This window comes from Oryzias latipes, chromosome 1 (assembly GCF_002234675.1).
Source record: "Oryzias latipes chromosome 1, ASM223467v1".
NCBI lineage: Eukaryota > Metazoa > Chordata > Actinopteri > Beloniformes > Adrianichthyidae > Oryzias > Oryzias latipes.
In genome coordinates, this window is record NC_019859.2 from 1130591 (window position 1) to 1146596 (window position 16006).

Sequence of the window (16006 nt, forward strand, 5' to 3'; positions counted from 1 at the left end):
ATTTACATCATTTCTGAAGTGAGTGTGGATTTATTCATGAGGATAAAACAGATGAACAGGTTTCTGACTCTGACAGAACCCGTCCTCTTCTCCTCTTTGGACCTGAATCCTCATTCATGTCCGGGTCAAAGGAACCCGTCTGAACAGAGGCGGTCCCGGCTGGTTTGGCGCCCTGGGCGAAACTACGGAATATTGAACTTTTATTTATGCAAATAAATATGAAACATTTATTTTCCATTAGTTTTTTTTATCTATTTCATGCCTGATATTTTAGATCAGGGGGGTCAAACTCATTTTCACAGAGGGCCACATCAGCACAGTGTCTGTCCTCAAAAGGCCAGATGTAACTTATAAATGTAACTAAATGTAATGAAAAATAAATGTAACTACTACTACCCTAACTAAAGTATTTATTCTAACTTTTTAAAGTGACAATTACAGTTGCATAGAAAACATGTTTGCTTGTTACTTTAGCATAAATCCCTTACATTTTGTCCACTTATTAAATAACTCCATTAATGAAGGACAAACTGTCCAAGTGAATAAAGGAAAATAACATAAAAATGAGCTAGAAACAACATGTATGACACGTGTTACAGTTTGTCTGCTTACACCTGCAAAAACTAAAGAAAATTCTTATTTTAAGAAATTAAAATCTTTTATGCTCTCGCGGGCCACATTTGGCCCCCGGGCCTTAAGTTTGACACGTAGGATCATGAAGTTTATGATTAAAACACTTTTTATGTTTAATTTTGAATAATGCTCACAAATCCTGTCAGTCCACATTTACCACATCGATGGAGCAAAAAAACAGAAGTCACTGAAAGCAACACACACTTTTTTAAACAATTCTAAGCAAATTCAGCTCAACCACAAAGAAAAATATCAAGAAAAAACAGTTGAAACAATTATCAGGAAAAAGCGCAGACAAATTTAGCAAAGTCTTCTTCTACATTACAGATGAACAAAAACTGACGCAGCGCCGGTTTGAGGGTTGATCCAAACACATTCGATAAAAACCCGTCTGGTGTCAGGAAGCTCCAGTCTGCATCTGACCCCTTCAGAACCGCTGCTCCATCGCCCGCCACATCTTTACCATCAGAGTTCTGGTTCTGGTTCTGCCCCTGCACAGAGTCTCCCAGCTCCAGGGAAAAGGAGGACCTGCTGAAGTGGCCCAGATCCTCTGAGCTGATGGGACCCCCCCCCCCCCCCCCCCCCTTCTGCCTGCTGCTGCAACAAGCTTCAGCTCTGGGGCTGAGTGGAAATCGAGTTGGGAACTGTCCGTTCATGACCTGGAGAAAACCCTCAGACTCCTGGTTTCACAATCTGAATCACCGGAGCGGATTTCATGCTTTTATTTTGGCAGGGACAGCTTCCTGGAACTTTCTATTTGCCGTCTGGCTGAGAGAAGTTCCATTGAAAACTCTAATTCTGTGCTGATTGTCATTTTCATGAGGAAGGAGGCGGGGCAAACGTCCCCGGCGCTGAGGCCACCGCTCCGTTGGAAACAGAGACTCGCTCCTCATGAAAAGTCCTTTGGAGTCGGCGGCGTTACGCCGTTAACCCGCTGGACGCCTCTTCAACCTCCAAGAGGCCGTTGACCTGGCCCGCCGCCGTCCTGGCGTCCGTCTGGATCAGAAGAGCCATTTCGCTCTCGGACTGGCTGGAGGGCATCAGAGTCCGGGCCGCCTGCACCTTCAGCAGGCTCCGGCGGTGCTGGAACAGGTAACACGGCAGCAGGAACCCGGCTAGGGACAGGACCAGGAGCCCCACGTTGATCTGCCGGGAGAATCCCACGTCAGCTCGCCGTCCACAGCTGCTGACGGCGGACGGCGTCTCTTACCCAGTGGGGGTCTCCGTTCAGGTGTCCCACCATCAGCATGAAGAGCGGCTGCTGGAGTAAGGCGAAGGCGGCGCTGATCATTGACTGCATTCCTGTCAGAGACCCAAAGTGGTTGGACGGGTACCTGGAACGAGGACAGAGGATGATGATGATGATGGTGATGATGATGAGCTCCTACGTCAGTGTCAGTCGTCAGGTCACTGCAGCTCCTCTGAGGCGACAGCAGAACCGAAACCCATGTGGTGGTGAGGGGGGGTCCTACTCCAAAGAGAGATCTTCCATCCATCCAGTTCCTGAAACCCACTCAACCACTTTCTGGGTCACGGGGTGGCTGGAGCCTATCCTAGCTCCTGTTTGGTGAAGGCGGGGTTCCCCCAGGACAGGTTGTCAGTCCGTCAGAGCCACACAATCCCACACACACTCACACCTACACTGGAAAAATGTCCACAAAACAAGACGAAACTTTGAAAATACAGATGTAGAAGTGGGAAAAACCTGCAAATAGAACAGTTTTTCTTGATTTTTTTAAAAATAAGTTGAGATGTCCTCTTCTTTTAGGACTAAATTTCATAGAAATATAAACACATATTTAGGTATGCTGCTCTGAAAATTGAGATCATTGTGTAAGAGTGAATGGCCTTCAAAGTGTGCATGATCACTTTTTAACGCACGCCGTGGAAGCCTGAACCGTCCTCCGCTTCAGGCTTCCACGGCATGCGTTAAAAAGTGATCATGCACACTTCGAAGCCCATTAACCCGCTTATACCATGGTCACTTACAAAAGAAAGAAATAGTAACCTGTTTTTAGTCCTTAATTCTTGTTTTTTTTTCCAATTTGGATCGCTTTTCCGTACCACGTGGCAAATAGCCCACGTTGCGCCGCACCACCGCTGCAGTCAAGACTCTGCGATAGATATATGCTGATCTTTCCGATGGGTTGAATAAAGCATCAGTTCAGAGAGAAAGTTCTCCTCTTACTGCTTGTTTTTGTCTAGATGATGAAGCTAAAGGTTGTTTTAAAGAAGTCGGCGCAGTGATACTAAACATTTAAGCTAGGTGACCGGAACTTCTTTTTTCACCCTGCGGTTATCCTGTGGTATTTCACTTTTTAATGCACACCCAGGAGCCAATCAGAATCGAGTATTCACCCGGACCGTGGTAAATGTTTTAATATATGCATGAGCTTTCATCTGTGAGGTAGGAACATAGTCATGCAGAGATGATGATACTTTCCCCCCAAAACTGTTAGTGCTCCAACAGTCCTGCTGTTCTCATTTCTAGAACAATTAAGTCAAATAGGACCAGAATGAAACATTCAAGACCAAGTTGGCAAAATTATAGGACAATTTTGGGTAAAAACTAGTTTCATTACAGATGTCACTTAAAATAAAATGTTCTCCACAAGATATTCAAGATTGTAACAAACTGTTACATAATACTGAAAAGTTACTAGTGAGGAAGTATTCTCAAGTGTAGAAAGATGACAGAAATACTTGGCTATATTTAGTATTTTGTTAGTATTGGGGCATTTTGGAGTCACTTCTGTAGTTGGACTGTAGGAGGAAACTGACGGAGGCCGACTCATGAACCGGCAGAACTCCACACAGAGAGCTCCCCTCTGGGATTTGAACCCTCTTGACTTGAGGTGAGGGTGCTAACCACTACACCACCATGCAGTCTGTTGGACCTGTGGGACAGTCTGAACCTGAGCAGGTTTATGTGGAGAGAGGGTAAATGTTGAAAACTTTAATGTTAAAAGGGTTTGGCCTGAAGCAAACACGGTGGTGGTGCCATCATGATATGACCTGCAGCTGCACGGCCACAGTGGGATGAGGGTCTGAATCTGAGGCTGAGACTCCAGATCTCCATCAGTGGAGTCCGTTCAGGTCTGAGGAGGACCTGCGTTATGCCCCTCCCCCTCTCACCGGGCGTTAACCTTTGGGCTTCACACGGTGCAGACGTGTCACTCACACGGCGTGGTACAGGCCCCCACAGCAGGAGTGGATGAAGCCCCTCACCATGGTGTGCAGCACGAAGGCCCCCAGCTGTGAAGGAGCACACATGCATGGATCCAGCTGCGTTTGGTGGAGACCTGCAGAACTCACCTCTCTTTTCTGCTCACCTGGACGGGCAGGTTGTCGATCAGAGAAATGACCCCGAAGACGACCAGGAGGAGGTTGGTGAAGATGAACGCCGTGATGGCGTTGGTCAGCTTTTGGATCTTTTTGTCTCTGGTTGGAGGATCTGATTTGCTGCCGGAGGGGGGAGACCGACAGTGGATCTTTATGTCAGTGATCTCTGAGCAGCAAAAGAGGAGGAATCCAGACGGAACCGGCTGCAGATCCTCCTCTCACCTCCTGCTGGGACTCTCCTCCTCACACTCCTTCATCCTCCAGTCCATGATGTAACCGATGAGAGGACACGTCACCAGACACAGCAGCTGCATCGTGCCGAAGACGGACGAGTAGAACCCGACTGTGGGAGACAGCAGACCTGAGCGTCTAAACGTGAAAAATGTCTAAACGTGAAAAACGTCTAAACGTGATAAACGTCTGAACGTGAAAAACGTCTGAACGTGAAAAACGTGTAAACGTGAAAAACGTCTGAACGTGAAAAACGTCTGAACGTGAAAAACGTCTGAACGTGAAAAACGTCTGAACGTGAAAAACGTCTAAACGTGAAAAACGTCTGAACGTGAAAAACGTCTAAACCTGAAAAACGTCTAAACGTGAAAAACGTCTAAACCTGAAAAACGTCTAAACCTGAAAAACGTCTAAACGTGAAAAATGTCTAAACCTGAAAAATGTCTAAACGTGAAAAATGTCTAAACCTGAAAAATGTCTAAACGTGAAAAACGTCTAAACCTGAAAAACGTCTAAACGTGAAAAACGTCTAAACACTGTGGGTTCTGCATCCTATGAGAGAATGTACAGCACCCAAGTCAGCGTTAGTGCAACAACACAACCCTTCACAACCACAACAACACAACCCTTCACAGCCACAACAACACAACCCTTCACAACCACAACAACACAACCCTTCACAACCACAACAACACAACCCTTCACAACCACAACAACACAACCCTTCACAACCACAACAACACAACCCTTCACAACCACAACTACACAACCCTTCACAACCACAACAACACAACCCTTCACAACCACAACAACACAACCCTTCACAACTACACAACCCTTCACAACTACAACGACACACCTTTTCACAACTTCAACAACACAACCCTCTACAACTACAACAACACAACCCTCTACAGCTGCAACAACACAACCCTTCACAACAACACAACCCTTCACAACCACAACAACACAACCCTTCACAACAACACAACACTTCACAACTGCAACGTAACAACCCTCTACAACTACAACAACACAACCCTCTACAGCTGCAACAACACAACCCTTCACAACTACACAACCCTTCACAACTACAACGACATAACCTTTCACAACTGCAACAACACAACCCTCTACAACTACAACGACACAACCCTTCACAACAACACAACCCTTCACAACTGCAACGACACAACCCAAGAAGCTAAAATCCTGTAGACTTTTATCGAGAAATAAACAGCTTTTAGACATCTTGATAATTCTCGTTTTGTCATGTTTTTTTGTAGTTCAAGTTATTCAAGTTATAAACGGACCAATCAGATGCTTCAATGAAAGTAGGTGGAGCCTGCTGGCCACCACGTCCAACATTCAAAGTGTTTGACAGATTTTGTGTAGCCTGCTTTTACGAGGTGGAGGTGTGGCCTTCCAACAAGCTGACTCCTGATAGGTGAGAGTTGTTGCCATAGAAACTTTGACTCAGACCGACCCGGACCAATCACAGCTCACTGATGACCTCTTGTCTGGATGGAGGTTGATATGGAACCATCACTGAGTTCTAACCCAGAATAATCCAGAACATCTTCCATTTTCTGTAACACACCAATGGCTTTGCGTGTTTCTCCTTCTCTGTTTCCACATCTTGATGAGTTCTACAATCACGACTCCTGAGGATTTATTTACCCCACAGCATTCAGCTCCGTCTATTTTAAGTGAAACCTGCGACGCCACGCCGCCTCCGGACGATTACCTTGCTCCTCTGCCTCCCTCTGCAGCTCCTCTGAGGCTGAAAAAGACAACAGAAAGAGATCAGCAAACCTACTTCAGCGTTCCCGTGGTAACAGCTGATGCTTGGCCTCATCGTTGTTCTGCAAAAAGGCAGCTTTAAAGGTGCAGGTTCGATTCCCCTCAGCTCTGCTGCCTATGTGCAGTCTCTGTGTCAGGGTCCCTTCAGTAACTTTTCTGGGTTTCTGGTCTGTCTAATAGAGATTCTATTATTATTCGATTGTACCACTTTCACCTGAGAGTGCAACCGTGTGCATTAGGCACAGACACCCCCCTGAGGTGGTTGGTACGACCCACTTCCTACAGAGACAGAACCTGAGGACCTCTGCTCCACAGTAACGCTTGGATTCACAAAGGTGACTGTTCTTACGGTGGGGGTCACCATGAATGACCAGGAACTCCAGCATCTTGTTCATCGCTCCCATGAAGAAGATGACCCTGAGCTGGGTGATCGCCATGGTGACCACGCTCCACAGGAAGATGGGGGAACACACAGAACGGCAGAGCGGCACCGAGGCTGGGGAGGGACAGATGAGACGGGGGTGAGAGCAGGATCCCGTCAGGGAAGAAGCTGGCTTGAGAAGATGCAGCAGAGGGTTGCAGGTCGTTCCGGCTCAGGGGTCAGAATGTTTCCCCGTGTCTGAAGGAAACTCGTTTAGGAGGATTTTAAGGTTCAGGGTTGTTGCTCCTGCAGCTCCTGCTGAAACAAAACTAAAAGAAGAGCAGCTGAGTCACAGTTTTCTGCCTCAGGTTGGTGCACCTTCACCTGAAGGTCTCAAACATGCCGTCAAACGTTTGCATGGAGTTTCTATCCAGAAACTGTATGAGGAGACGGTGAGAGACGTTTGGAGACCTTCAGGAGGACTCAGGTGGAAGCAGCGTTACCCAAACACTCCTTCAGCTTCTTCCTTTGAAAACCTTCTGGAGGATTCTACACTTCCTCTGGAACAGTGAAGGTCAACCTAAAGTCAGCATCTGACCTGAAACGCAGGAAAAACGCACCGTTGCCTTTGCTTTGGGGGTCTCGCTGCTCACAGTCCTGCTTCCTGGCCCCCACGGTGTCCGTCATGACGGTCAGGTGGGTGACGTACCTGTCCCCGGTCAACCGGTCCTCGGACACCACCCTGTCCAGCCGGAGCTTCTTCCTGCAGAGACACGAGGGAAAAGGCGTTTTGGCGGAAACGTTCAGGCTGAGATCAGCTGATGAAACTAAACTCTCTTTGTTAGGTCGGTCGAAGCTCCATCATGTTCCTGAGGAACTGCGCATAAATTCAGGTGGAACTTTCCTCTGGTTTGCTGCGTCTGACGTTCTGGTTCTGACCCGGAGCCTGCAGACTCATGACGGATCAGAGGCGAGAACCCGCCTCCTCCAGAGCGAGGGGCCCCACCTCCTTCAGAAAACATCATTCATGCTTCCATCTGTGACGCCGAGTCGTCCAGCCCCTGACCATGACACCACCGTCACCGTGTTTGACTGTTGCTTCTCAGTTTGAGGTCCACCTCAACGTTCTCCTTCCAGAAAGTTCCTCTTCCGCTCCAGAATGTCCGTCACAGACTTTGGTAGATGTTTGTGAGACTTTGTGGAGGTTTCCACCATGGAGTCTCCTCCATGTTTGTCTCTTTTAATCCTCCATAGTCGTATTTCTGGCTGCAGATGAACGTTTTTTCCCTAATCAATAAATCATTCTTTGACTTTACATTGTCTTTTCTTTATGTGGGTTATTTTCCTGATTTGACCTGCAGTCTGACAAATTAACCAGAATGAGGAGAAAACGTCTTTTTTTTACGTCACTGACTTCAGGTCGTGTTTGGAACTGAATGGGATGATTAAAGGTCTGCAGTAGAGAGGGAGCAGAACATCTGCACTGACGTGTATCTGATGTCTTCAGGAGCAGGAAAGGATTCGCCGGGCCAGTTCAGCAGACAGTTGAGGATGACCATGCAGGCCAGGCCGGTCCAAACCCACATGATGACCCGGAACGACGCTCCAAGGTCATAGATCAGCTGGTGAGCATGAGGAGGGGGACCATGTAAGGACATAAAAATGAGGAAGCTGCTTTATAGATATAGTAGTTACTGCATATATTTGTTCCTTTATGTGGATCTGACAGAGTGTGTGTGTGTGTGTGTGTGTGCGCGCGCGTGCACGTGTGCGCGCACCTTGACACCAGGAAAGGTGACGGCTGAAGAGGCGTAGGATCCGATCATCAGGGAGAGGATGGTGGATCGGATGTTCCCAAACATGTTCGGCAGCTGCAGGAAAATCCGCAGAAACAACAAAGAATTGATGAAAATGTCACTTTCACTTAACTCTACTGTGAGGTTCTAATGTTTTCTATTTATTTCCTGCATTAATGACAGTTTCTCCCACTTTGTCCGCAGTGAAGCTCTTCATGCTGCTGATTTTGGGAGGAAATAAAGTGATAACAACCTTTTATTCTGCAGGTCGTTATCATGCGGACGACCGGCGTAAGAACAGGAGCCCCCACCACCAGAGAGAGAGAAAGCCCGGGGGTTCTGAGAGACCCGTCCCAACCTGGAAGGGTTCTGGTTCAGGTCAACACAGGACAGAGGCACAAACCAGCAGACCAGGGTCTGTGACAGATGGGCCCTTGAACACATGCAGCCCATGGGGGCCCAGCCCGACCCAACCTGCCCCAACCTGCCCCAACCCGCCCCAACCCGCCTCAACCTGCCCCAACCCGCCCCAGGCCTGGAGGCAGGAGAATCCTACAACCTTAAAGATACTGCTTCCTGTTTGGACTGAAAGGCTATTTCTGGAGAACGTTTCCACACAGCAGCTCACAAACTGCAGAGATGACTCCAGACGCCCACTGGGCGTGCCCAGTCCAGGCCTGGCTCACAGTCAGGCGGTGGGAGGGGGGTCAGAGCGGTGGGTGTGTGGACGGGCAGGTCCAGGATTGGCTGGAAGGCCTCGTGAGAATGTGTGACATGTGGAACAGCATGTGCTGTGGCCCGCATCGCTGGGATGTTCCCCAGCTCCCTTCAGTCAGACTGAAACCAAACTGGAGTTTGGCCTGTCAGAGTCCGGAGGGAGGATCTGGTCTGTAGGATCTGGTCTGTAGGATCTGGTCTGTAGGATCAGGTCTGTAGGATCTGGTCTGTAGGATCTGGTCTGTAGGATCAGGTCTGTAGGATCAGGTCTGTAGGATCTGGTCTCTAGGATCTGGTCTGTAGGATCTGGTCTGTAGGATCAGGTCTGTAGGATCTGGTCTGTAGGATCTGGTCTGTAGGATCAGGTCTGTAGGATCTGGTCTGTAGGATCTGGTCTGTAGGATCAGGTCTGTAGGATCAGGTCTGTAGGATCTGGTCTGTAGGATCTGGTCTGTAGGATCTGGTCTGTAGGATCTGGTCTACAGAGACCATCAAGAAAACCTCTCTGATCCAAAGATCTGATTGTTAGCTTCCTGTGAAAAGGATCTTCTCTGGATCCACCTTACTTTCCGTTAAGCCAGAACTGCGCGGTAAAAGTAGTCATCCAGTACAATTCAAAAATGAAATGACCTACAACAACGGCACAGGGGTAGAGTGGTCAGCCTCTGGCAGGTTTAGTTCTTGTCCTTGGGGTAGACATAGAACCCTGCAGTGCCCAGGGGGCTGGTTAGCGTCTATGGTGAAGATGCTCCACAAAGCAGGACTTTGGTCCAGACCTGAACCTTCATGGTCCGATGGGTTCATCAGAACCGGCGCGTGGCAGCACGCCACGTTTTTTCTTCACGTGTAAACAAGCCAAAGATGGAGGGAAAGTCTGCTCCTCGCCCGTGTTTACCGCTGTTTGGAACAGAGCGGGACCGTTTACAGTACGGCTGTCAGCTCAGATTTACTTTGTGAACCTTCAGCAGGAACCAGAACACCAGCAGACCGACGGGCCGGGCTTCTGGGTTCTGGTTCCCTGAAAGAGCCGCAGATCCAACAATGTCCAACAGGGGGCAGGCTAAGAAGAGAGACTGAGAGGCGGACTGATGCAGAACAAATCCTGTGGCTGTTTCAAGCAGGGGACCGAAAAAAACATTTAAAACACACACGACTTATGCACGCGTGTGTGTGTGCGTGTGTGTGCAGGTGTGTGTGTGTGTGTGTCAGCCTCACTGTCAGAGAGGTGAAGGTCAAGCAGATTCCTCCAAAGCCGTTGAGGCAGACAGCGAGGAAGATGAGGATGGAAAAGACTGATGAAGAAAAACAGCTGACATGAAAAAAATTGTGTTGATCTTTTTTTCCCTCTAACATTCGTAGGAAAATCAAGTTTTTTAACACAACAAGCTTTTTTAACTGTACCTGTTTTACATAAGCTCTCATTTTTATTTATTTTACGTTTAAAATGTTTACATTTTGATTGTAAAGGCCTGTTCACACCGGGACGAATTTCGCCGGCGATTTTCGCCGACGTTTAACGCCTCGTGACTAAACAAAGGGCCCCAATGAGAGTGTGCACACCGACGCGAAAAAACGCCAGGCGTTAAAGCGTCAAAAAAAAAAAACGCCTCGGGTTCGTTTTTTTTTTTCGACGCGTCGCGTCGAAATCTACTCGACCAATGAGAATGGCGCTTTTGCTCACGTGTCTGGAGCTTCTGAAGTTACAGTAAAACACAACTTGGGGGCGCTCAAACACAAAACTGCCTTGCTGAGCACACATACCAGCGAAGAAGATAGACGCCAAGTAGCGTCTACACACAGCCGCGAAACAATAATGACGGACATTCTAAAATATCCCCGAACCAAGCACCAGTTGGAGCTACTGGTGCTTGAAATATTCATGTTTTCTTTGTTTGATTCTGACAAGCGTGTAAATACTTGCTCTCTTCTTCTGAGTGAAAAGCGACTTTCAGAAGCGTAAACTTGCGCAGCGCCACCTTGTGTACAGGAGTATTTCTGTTTTACATTAAGCGCCATCTAATGTCAGGGAATGAAATTGCATGTTCACTCCACTCATCGTCAGCGAAAATCGCCTGGGTGTGAACACAAAAAACGTGGCGAAAAACGCTGGCGAATAACGCCTGGCGAATATTCGTCCCGGTGTGTACGGGCCTTAAATGTGATTTATTGTTTCCTCCTAACCAGGACTCCCTTGAAAAAGAGATTCTTCATCTTTTTGGGACGTTTCCTGGGTAAATAAAGCTTCTCCTGTAAAGAAAATTCACTGGAAAAGCTGAGTCTGTTTATTTGTCGACATGCAGGATCAACACAAAGGCAACAACGGCGTGGAAGAAGACCCGTGTGACCAGCTGAAGTACTCCCATCATAGTAATGTAGTACTTTGCAAAAACACAGACAGAAAAGTACAGAAAAAATAAAGACTAATAAGTACAATAAAGACGGTGGGGGGGTTCAGATGTGTTACAGACGTCTTCCACTTTTGGTCGTTGGAAACAGCACGAGTGTGAACATATAGGTGTGCATGAGCACGTGCACGTGTGATGGGTCAGTTCACTCACCTCTGGGGTTGTAGGCGGCGGCCGCCATCACCGCACAGGAAGCTGCAAAGCAGGAACTGACAGAGAAAATAAGCTGAGTTCAAACATCAAAGAGCTTTTTTGGGATTTGTGCGTTTTTTAACAGACAACGTGGAGTGATGCGCTTCATTCCAACGTTAATGTTAAAGTACGATTAGCTGTCACATAAAGGTGTGGGACACTTGTTCTCTGCATTGACCCCTCCCCTGGGGGAGCAGTGAGCCGCAGACACAGTCGGGAACCATTTGGTGGTTCAACCCCCCCAATTCAACCCCCTCACGCTGAGAGTCCAGCAGGGAGGCATCGGGTTTTTAGAGTCTTTGGTAGGACTCGGCCTGGATTTAAAGCTTCTCCTAAACTTTAGCTTTAGCTTAGCTTATCTTAGCTTTAGCTTAGCTTTAGCTTAGCTTAGCTTTAGCTTAGCTTAGCTAAGACACACAAAGTTAGTCTGTAAATTCGGAACAACCTAAATCAATCAGAAACCTTTCGGAGTGGACTCCTCTTGTTTGACCTGGCAGGATGTCGTGATGAGGACATGAAAAGACTCGGACCATCTGCAGGTCAGACTTGTAGAAGAGCAGTTTTGTCAAATACGGTAAAGAACTGCAGGTCATTTCTGGACTTCAGCAGCAAAAACGGATCAAACTGAACTAGAGACCTGGTTCTGCAGGTCAACGTGTCACAGGAACAACAGGGTTTTGTTTCTTTGCCCTTTAAAGTAAACTTTTTATTTTATTTATTTTTTGGTTTATAAAGGGGTTGTGTTACCTTCCCACGAGCCTGACAGGGCGGGGCCCAAATCTGTCCATCAGCAGACCCAGCGGCATGGTGGCGGCGCTCAGCAGGAAGGAGCCGATGGTGAAGCCCAGATTCAGGACCTCCTCCTGTTCGATGCAGCTCGGCCAGCCGTTGTAGTAAATGAAGGTTTCATTGGGGGCTCCTGTCAGGTTCTCTGGATGGGGTCAGAGGTGAAACCAGACAAAACCACACCAGTCCTCCTTTTTGAGAGTGCAGACCGGTTTGAGCGGAGGTCACATGGTTTTCACCTGTAGGGTCAGTCTGCAGCACGGTGACCATCCAGAAAAGATCAAACATTTAGAGGCATTTCTGAACTTTAATGATCATTCTGAAAGCCTCACAATGACGAAAACTGTTTCTTTGTGTTTTACTTTGGGCGGGGCCACAGCCTCTCTGCTCCGCCCCTTTCTGATGCAGACCAATAGATCCATGAATGTCTTTGTTGTCCTGGTCTGAGCTGGATCTGGATCAGAACTGGATCTGATGTTGCTGCTGTTTTTTATTCACCGCATGTTAGGTCGGGGGGGGGGGGGGGGGGGGGCTGTAAGCTAGCAGGAGAGAGTGTAAACAGAGGGATGATGGGAAATGAAGGCTGAAAACTGGCTGAAAACAGCATCATGGTCGTTAGAAGAGCTTTGGAAACAGATCAGAGGATGATCTGGGTGGGACTGGAGGCAGCGCTCAGGGAAGCCCGCTCCACCACAGCCGTACAGATACTTCAGCAGAACGTTTCTCACTTTGAGGAGCAGATGATCAAAAACAGTTTGACTGAAGTTTTTTCTCATCGATTTCTTTGTTTCAAACGTGTTTTTGATTGACATGTTTGTTTGCTCAGAGAAATGAAGAACGTTTCCTGAGGAACCTGGAGAACACCTGAAGCAGGTGAGCTGCTGCTGTTCTCCTCCAGCCAAACTGAACTGAACATTAGTTCATCATGTAACCTGCAGGTGATGGTTCCATTCTTTCTGAAACACGTTTCTCTATTTCAGTTTATTCATTAATAGTTTCTAGATTTCTGGAGAAAATTATGTTTTTGAGTTTGCTGCTTTTGTTCTGCGGTTCTGACGGAGAACGTTCTGCATGAGTCTGTGGTTCTGCTCGTTTCCTGCTGCTTTGCAGCTTCAGCCCAGGTCAGACGATGTTTGACGGTTCTGCAGACGTGACCTGCGGCAGGTGAGGCTCACCTGTGCAGAGGTGGGAGTAGAAGCCTTCGCTCTTCAGCATGATGAGCAGAGAACCCCATCCCAGCAGAACCGCAGAGAAGAACAGGTTCTCAAAGATGGCGGTGACGGCCATCCACCACCTCCGCCTGTACGCCAGGGCCAAGCTGGGGGCCATCGCTGCTGGGGAGACATGAGCCCAGCATCAGCCCTGGACAGGTCAGACCTGTTCCTCTGGTCAGTCCGGACCGGTTCTCCATCTCTGGAGTTCAGACCGTTTGTTTCAGCAGATCTCCGTTTATTTAACCTGGTTCTTCTCTTATCTGACTGGTAGATCAAGTTTAAGTCCTCCTCTGCATTCCTCACTTCTGGTGTCCCACAAGGCTCAGTTTTGGGACCTTTATTGTTGATTTTATATCTGTTGCCTTTGCAGCACATTTTAAGTTCTTTTAACGATATTTCTCATCATTTTTATGCTGATGATATTAAGCTTTATGTGTCTTTCAAACCGCAAGATGTTTGTAAAATACAGATTTTACACGTGTCTGGATTCAGTCAACAGTTAGATAAACAATAATTTTCTCCAACTAATTGAAACCAAACTGAGGTTCTAGTCTGTCCTCCTGACAGTTGCCCCCCCAGATCCTCCAGTGGTTCGGTCCACTTGCTTCCTCCATCAAGCTCTCTGTGAGGAACCTCAGGGTGACTCTAGACCCGGTTTTATCCCTTGACTCTCATGTCGGGTCAGTTGTTCGTTCTTGTTTTTATCATTTAACCCTTGTGCTATCTTAGATGACCCCCCCCCTTACATTGACATGTTCTCCCTACCATGACAAAGGTGGATAAAGGTGGAAAGATTTCATGTAATCCATGGACACCAGTGAAGATCACAAATCATTGAAGAAAAAAGGTTCAGCGCACTGTCTAGTGGGTCTAGATGACCCACTACCAATGTTAAAGTGCCTAGGATAGAACAAGGGTTACAAACAACTGAGTCCAGTTGTGTTGCGTTCTGAGATGGAGATGCTCATCCACGCTTTCCTGTCATCTCGTCTTGATTATTGTAACTCCATCTTCAAATGTTTAAGCAGAAAATCTCCAGAACGCTGCTGCAAGGCTTTTCACTAAATCTTCTAAGTTTTCTGTTGTTAATCCAGCTGCACTGGCTCCACATCCGCTACCGAGTTCATTTTAAAATCCTGGTTTTAACACACAGCTCTCAATAGCCAAGCCCCGGTCTACAGAAAAGACCTTGGGCGGTCGTACACCCCCAGCAGGTCCCTGAGGTCATGTGACCAGGGTCTGCTGGACAAGAAAACCCGGGTACAAACTAAAGGTGACACAATTAACAAATAAAGTTTATCATTTTAATTAATTATTTCTTTTTAAAGCTCATTATTATTACTAAACTTTGAGCCCCCCCCCCTGCAGAGCAGCTCTCCTGCAGCCTGTTAAACACTGGAGCAGCTGCAGCATGGGGGGGCATGCACATGACCTGCAGATATCGGGTGTCATGGTCTCGGACACGTGCTCCGCCGCCTTCTGGAGGTCAACCTTTGTGGCGTTCCTCCGTGGCGGCGAGAGCGCTGGAAGCCACCGGAGAACCGTGCGTGACCCCTCCCTGACCCCTCAGTGAACCTTCAGCCTCAGCTAGTGTCAATATTTGAAGTCAAACACGGCAGATTTGGAAAGGTCTCCACAGATCCAAAGCTCCAGCCTGGACAGGAAGGAGGAGCTCACCTGCTCAGGTGTTTCCTGTCACCTGTGGCTCCAACATGCGACGGAAAGAGCTGCAGAGAGAACCGGGCTGCAGCTCCCTCCGTCTGGTTCTGATCCAACTCACTCGACAGCTGCTGGCAGAGGAGCCCTGGTGTTCGTCAGGTTTGTTATCTTAAAAAATAACAAACCATGTGTTTCTGTTAACGCACGTGAAACGTACGGAGCGGCAGTGAACGCATCGTTCAGGGAGTCTGCACAGCTTCACCTTCATTCAGCCCCTGCAGGAGAACCAGGCAGGAGGCTCACATCCACCCCCCCTCCCCTCCCCTCCCCAGGCAGAAAATACCAAACACTTACCTTACAGGGCCGTCCCCCCCACCAGGGAGCAAATCTGACGGGCAGTGAGGGGCAGCTTCAGCCTGAAGGTCCAACTGAGTTCCTGCAGCAGGAACCGTCGCCGTGAGCGCCAGCCGCCTCTGCAGGCGCAGCTGCGTCGCGTCATCCACCCCTCCTGTGTCTAAAAATGGACCTCCAGCCCCCCCCCCAGCTGGCCTTATCTTAGGTCCAAACACACGTGCAGACAGAAACTCTCACTTTGGACCCCTCCTCCTGCAGGGAAGACCAACTTCTCCAGAACCTGCTGGTCCCCCCTGAACAGTTCTGCGTGAAGACGGCAGCACCGGCTGGTTCTGATGGGACGTCCCGTTTCAGTTCTGCAGATAAGGAACCGGCCTTCCAAAGAAGGCCATGATCCAACCTTTGAGCAGCAGCGGTGACCTCACACTAACACGGAAACACAGATCAGATCACCAACGACGTTCTTTCAGGGAACCTTTATTTAAACAGGCAGGTCAGTCCAGAGCCAACCCC

The 16006-nt window shown here is 48.2% G+C and overlaps 1 protein-coding gene across 3 annotated transcripts; it reads right to left on the reverse strand.

Annotated features, from left to right (window-relative positions):
• Positions 1 to 721: 721 nt before the first annotated feature.
• LOC101159485 (large neutral amino acids transporter small subunit 3) lies at positions 722 to 15956 on the reverse strand. 3 transcript variants are annotated; one of them, XM_011475567.3, is made up of 16 exons: positions 15494 to 15956; positions 15158 to 15307; positions 13442 to 13597; positions 12228 to 12411; positions 11442 to 11497; positions 10099 to 10175; positions 8149 to 8241; positions 7859 to 7992; positions 6991 to 7133; positions 6359 to 6505; positions 5954 to 5989; positions 4198 to 4318; positions 3966 to 4095; positions 3815 to 3888; positions 1844 to 1967; positions 722 to 1779 (listed from the first exon to the last, which is right to left on the reverse strand). In XM_011475567.3, exons 3-16 carry the CDS (start codon positions 13593 to 13595, stop codon positions 1552 to 1554), a joined length of 1701 nt encoding a protein of 566 aa, XP_011473869.1. In that variant the 5' UTR covers positions 13596 to 13597; positions 15158 to 15307; positions 15494 to 15956; the 3' UTR covers positions 722 to 1551. The 3 variants fall into 3 exon arrangements, with proteins under 3 accessions (XP_011473869.1, XP_011473316.1, XP_011474350.1); XM_011475014.3 differs by lacking the exon at positions 15158 to 15307; XM_011476048.3 differs by lacking the exon at positions 15158 to 15307 and having other exon boundaries at positions 13442 to 13600.
• Positions 15957 to 16006: the final 50 nt, after the last annotated feature.

Excerpts from the sequence above, each read along its gene's own strand:
- LOC101159485 (XM_011475014.3), bottom strand. The coding sequence starts at position 13,595 with ATGGCCCCCAGCTTGGCCCTGGCGTACAGGCGGAGGTGGTGGATGGCC. Across the intron at positions 12,412-13,441 it reads CTACTCCCACCTCTGCACAG|AGAACCTGACAGGAGCCCCC; the intron begins GTGAGCCTCACC and ends GACCCCATCCAG. Across the intron at positions 6,506-6,990 it reads CCCCCAAAGCAAAGGCAACG|CCTCGGTGCCGCTCTGCCGT; the intron begins GTGCGTTTTTCC and ends GTCCCTCCCCAG.